The sequence below is a fragment of the Helianthus annuus genome, chromosome 16, assembly GCF_002127325.2.
Source record: "Helianthus annuus cultivar XRQ/B chromosome 16, HanXRQr2.0-SUNRISE, whole genome shotgun sequence".
NCBI lineage: Eukaryota > Viridiplantae > Streptophyta > Magnoliopsida > Asterales > Asteraceae > Helianthus > Helianthus annuus.
Genome location: NC_035448.2, coordinates 93242023 through 93247536, shown reverse-complemented (window position 1 = coordinate 93247536; position 5514 = coordinate 93242023). Strand labels below are relative to the sequence as shown.

General features: G+C 26.4%; 1 protein-coding gene across 1 annotated transcript; it reads right to left on the bottom strand.

Moving 5' to 3' along the window:
- Window positions 1-2120: 2120 nt before the first annotated feature.
- On the bottom strand, window positions 2121-4113 carry LOC118488217. The gene is made up of 8 exons (XM_035985454.1): window positions 3961-4113; window positions 3580-3847; window positions 3359-3458; window positions 3141-3268; window positions 2921-3005; window positions 2680-2812; window positions 2368-2576; window positions 2121-2271 (listed from the first exon to the last, which is right to left on the bottom strand). The coding sequence occupies exons 1-8, from the start codon at window positions 4111-4113 to the stop codon at window positions 2121-2123; spliced, it is 1227 nt and encodes a 408-aa protein (XP_035841347.1).
- Window positions 4114-5514: the final 1401 nt, after the last annotated feature.

Sequence of the window (5514 nt, the reverse complement as noted above, 5' to 3'; positions counted from 1 at the left end):
TTTATTTTCAACGTTTACTTATAGCCTTAGGTATATGTATTTTAGGAAATAAAGTAAAAAATAATTGAAGATATATGAAATCAATGGTTTTTATACCTAAATTTTTTATTGTAATATAATATATTATAAATTTCATATTGTAATGATTAATTATTATACCAAAATGAGATTGAAATAAAAAATAATTCATACAATTTTTGATAAAAATCATGCTTGATTTAGTTATGACATTTTAATACGTTTTGTTTGGCAAAAAACTATTTTTGGTTTAGTTTAATGGTATTTTACGTCTAAATTTGGAATTTATTATGTTGTATGAAATAAATGATACATATATTATTTTAAGAAACTATATTAAATTTGATAACGATATCAAGTTGAAATAATGCGTGTCAAATACATTTTAATATTTTTAATACAAATTTAGAAAGTCAGTATTTCGAAATAAACAACTATAATAAATATATAGAACCTATGAATTAAAAACAAATATAACCGCTTTTTAATCTTCTTAATTTCAAAAGCTTAAATTTTTTTTTAAGTTGGGTGAATATTACAGCTATCTGCTTAAACTAATTAATTATTGAAATGTATTATTAGGTCAAAAAACAAATGTATTTTTTAATCTTCTTAATTTAAAAAGCTATCTGCTTAAACTAATTAATTTCAAAAGCTTCAATTTTTTTTTTAAGTTGGATGACATTTTAGTATATGTATTCTATGATATTAGGTCAAAAAAATGGAAAATATATCAAATAAATGTATTATTTCAATGACATATGGAAAATATATTATGATCGACTATTAATTATTGAAATTTTATTAAATTTTAGTTGACTACATGTTACTGTAATCTAAGGTAAAAAAGTAATGTAATATACTTTGAAAGTCCGCTACATAATTATTGAATTTAAGTGGTACAATACGGTTGAAGTGGTTTTTAAAGAATACTATAAAAACATATAAATATGAAAACAAAAACAATAAAGGGCATATATCAGTATCATACCATATTCAAACCTGCTTAAGATTTGGAATTTTATATATTAAACTAAATAAATAATAAAGTTGTAATAACTAAAATAATTAATTATTGATTTTAATGTGGGGATAAAATTGAAGGGCCTATTATAACATTTTTAAAACATTATAATGATACAGGGAAGATTGAAAGAAACAAACATATGGATTTAAAATAACCTCTATAATGAAAACCATAAACATATTATTCAAATAACTATTGTCTTAAAACCATATTAAACCAACAACCAATACTGAAAAAAAAATTGTTCCAACATGCAATCATAAAATAGCAAATTGTCTTTCACTCAAGAAAACCAAATAATAACCCAACCAACTCAACCTACTTCTCAATTTTAGGAATCAGAAGATTTGAAGATTCTGAATTTTGTGCTTCCTCTTTCTCATCACCAAGACGCCTTTTTGTTGAAGAACATCCAACCATGTCATCAACATCATACATTTCGTGTAGGTTACGCTTCACTTCCCCTGAAGAAGACGATTTGTGATCATTATGCAACAGGTTAGACATTGGCGTTTGATTATCTCCACTGAACGATACGTCATCCTGAAAAGGAAAATTGAATGCATCAGTTCAATATGTCTATATTATTTTTTATTGACATCATCTAATTCAATAGAAAAAACTACATAAAAATATATAAAATATGAATATTTATAAAAAATCATATACCTTGGAAACATCACAAGGAATAGATTGAATGTCTGACAGTTGCACACTGGATGATTCAGATTTCTCATACTAACAAAATAAAAAAAATTAATTAATTAAAGTTATACTACATTATATGGAAACTATACAAAAATACATGTATTTAATAAAAGATATTTTATACCTCATGAATTTTGAATTTCTCATACAAAGCAGAAAGAATCTTTGGATCAGATGTAAGCATGGAAATTCCATAATTTTCGACATGATACGTAAGGTTAAAATCTGAAACACTAATGATAAAAGCCATTTTTTGTCCGATCAAAATATTAAAAACATCCGGATATCCCTTCGAAAAATCACCAGACGAAAACTCCTACAAAGTTATGACAATAGATAAGGATTAAAATGTATTTAGTATAAATAGTCAGAACAAAAAATTATAATTTAAATTTACCTTGTCCTGCACCTCAAGCAATTCTTTAGCAGTTTTCTTAAAAATCTTGTAGGCCTCGTAATCAAAGAGAGTCAACGTAACCGTACCAGATGAATCTTGTACGCGAATAGGAATTTTGAAACTGATAAAAATTTAAATAAGACCAAAAGTACATTTTTATATGTAATATAATATATTTATTTTAAACATATGGTCAGTGTAAGGTGAATTAACAAACCGAGGGAGAGACACAATATCAACTCCTTTGCACTTAGTGTTGGTGCATAATACAGTCATCCTATCTTCAACTTCATCTGAACCATCGTCTTTATCAACTGTAATAAAGGACTCTTCAACCCCGGACTTGCAATAGCTGCAAGCGTTGTAGTACCAATTTTTTTCTGAGCAAATAGCAAGTATGGTGCCAACCAAAATAACTTTCTTCTTCTAAGTAAACCAAAAAGATTAACCAACAATTGCACAAACATCAATCTTTTATAATAATAATGTATAAATAATTACAAATACATACATAAAATAAACTTCGTACCTTCTCGATGGTACCCAGAAAAGCAGTGAGAACAAATGAAGGATTGTTCATAAAAGAATCTTCAACAGATGATATAAGATAAGATCCGACGTTATCACTCCACGACGGTGTGGATGCAAACTTCTCTATAAAACTATATGAATTTGAATATTTATATAATTTTCATTAATTAAATGATAATATATATAACAAAAAATTAGTAATGTCATTTGAAATAATAGAAAATAAAATAAAAATATACCTATTCTTGAAAGAAGACATTTCTTCAAGTTCAGCATTGATCCACATTCTACTTATATCAAATGAAGTAGACAAACCAGGTTGATCTACAAAATAAAACAAAAGACGTATTTAAAACCTAATATATGATGCAATATATTGAGGTAAAAAATTGAATGCTTAGTGTGTTATACTGTAACTTATAAATTAGGAAAAAAAATAGTTACATGGCAAATTATTACCTTTATACATATTAACAACACCAAAATGAACCAACACCACAACATGCTTTTCACGATTGGGATTGTTAAAGTATCCATGCATCTCAATTGCGAAATCGTCCCAAAGTGTAGCAGTAACTTGTTGATCACTATGTATATAGACAAAAAGGACATATATATAAAAGTTGTAACATAAATAAGGTATAAAAAAATTACGAAAAAAAAACTTAAATACTTACTCAATATCTTTAAGTTTCAAATTCAATCGTTTGCCTTTAGTTCCATCTTTCTTATTAGTGTCTTCCAGATTGAAGCACACTTCGACATATCCTATGAAGTCTATAAATTAATAAAAAAAGACAAAAACAGAAAAGAAATTAATATGTAAGATATAACATAAAAAACAATAATGATGTACACGTATTAAACAATAATGACAAAAAAAATTGAAAAAACATACCAACAGGTGAATTAATGGGAACAACATTCTCAACAACGTCTCGGAATTTCACAAATGAGAAGCAATACTTTGGACCTTTCCAATCATCGGTTCTTTGAATTTGTGTGTACATATTAAATGTCAGCTTCTGGTTGTTTTTGGTATGGTTGATACTTGTATTGTAAGGAGCAAGAGAAGGTCTGCTAATTACAATACATTGATCGAGCTTGAAAAACTGGTCAAACTTTGGCAGAATCCGGTGAAGACAACTTGCTTGAATAGTATGCCCCTGTAAGTGCACAATGATAATAACTTGAACTGTCAACAATATAAAATACATACTAAAATAAAATTATATATTAAATAAAACAATTCAAATATATAAATAAATATTTTTAATACCTCTTCGTCCATGCATATCATATCAACCCGGAATATCTGGTTCTTAGATGCATGCATCATTTTTCTCCAAATAGAGATGATTTTCAACTTCAATGTGTAGTTATTTGACAATGTTGAAAGCTTAGACAACATTGTAATCTTGGGTTCTTCCATTACAATAATTGTAATAGAAAATCGGAGAAAAATAAAACAAAAAAAGAGGAACAATGTTTGAAATAATACGATATCTAATTTATTATATATATTATGACTAAATCATTGGTATTTTTAGATAATACATATGTGATTGATATGTAATTATTATAATATATTTTCCATCTATACAATGTCTTCTAATTCGAATTTCAAGTTTAGATTGACAGCTCACTATTACTTGTTGTCGTTAATTAGTGATAAAATCTTTCATTATTTTAAAATTAGGAATTTAAGAAATAAAATAAGTATTTCCATTTCCATTGAATTATATACCGTTCAATTCAAAGTTCACAATTTATTGTTGTCGTTAATTGGTGATTTATAATTTGCATCTTTTGAAATTAGGTTAAGAAATAAAATTAGTATTGCCTTTCCCATTAAATTATATACTATTCAATTCACAGTTCATAAATTTTTGTTATCATTAATTTGTGATATATAATTTCCATCTTGGAGAATTTGGTTAACAAAAATAAATCAGTATTTCCATTCAATGGGGATATTATAGTTAAGACATGCATAATAAATAATAATTTCTGTTTGTATGGATAAAATAAAAAAATCATGATAACACCTTACATACACGTCAAATCAATGATTTATCATATCGATATATGCATTTTTGACGGCAACAGGTATTGTAAAAGTTAATATTAAAATAATAATATTTTATTGATACACTAGTCTTTTGATAAAAAAGGAAACTATTATCTAATTTACAAATAATTTATTCAACGGACAATTATAACGATTTCCAAATATAAAATAATCTTACTTACATTAATTTAGCAAATTACCATATTCTTTAAAGGCTATTACGATAATCAATAACAAACAATAATAATCTTTGTTTAATATATCAGTTACACAACTAATATGTAGAAGTTACACAATTGTAATATTGATATTAATTGCACAACTAATATCACATAACAAACACAATATAAGTTATATTTTATATTTACATAGCATTTAGTATTCCAAAAAAAAGGTTACATGTTTATTACATAGATTTCCAAAATAAAGCTTATAAAGTAGCCAAAAAACAAAAAATAACGGAAAATCAAAATATATTAATAATGTTTAGAACGTGCAAATGGTACTAATGGACAACCTTCTTGAGAATCAACTTCTTTTGAACTTGACAATAAACAAACGTGCACTTGGCAGGATGATTTATACCATTTGGTTTCGTAAACTTGGTATGCCATTGCAAAGCCTCGTATCGAAAACCACTACCGTGCGCTTCAGCACGAAATGAAATCATCGTATCGTCTCCAGCCAGGTTCTGAACACACATCTCCATAGTCATGTCAATTCTGGATGCTTCAGCAACGTCCGAATTAAGACGCTACAAAA

Bases quoted from the DNA above. Each gene is read 5' to 3' on its own strand.
- LOC118488217 (XM_035985454.1), bottom strand. From the start codon at position 4,113: ATGGAAGAACCCAAGATTACAATGTTGTCTAAGCTTTCAACATTGTCA. The intron at 3,848-3,960 runs GTATTAAAAATA...GTGCACTTACAG, and splicing joins TGATATGCATGGACGAAGAG to GGGCATACTATTCAAGCAAG. The intron at 3,459-3,579 runs GTATGTTTTTTC...ATTAATTTATAG, and splicing joins TCCCATTAATTCACCTGTTG to ACTTCATAGGATATGTCGAA.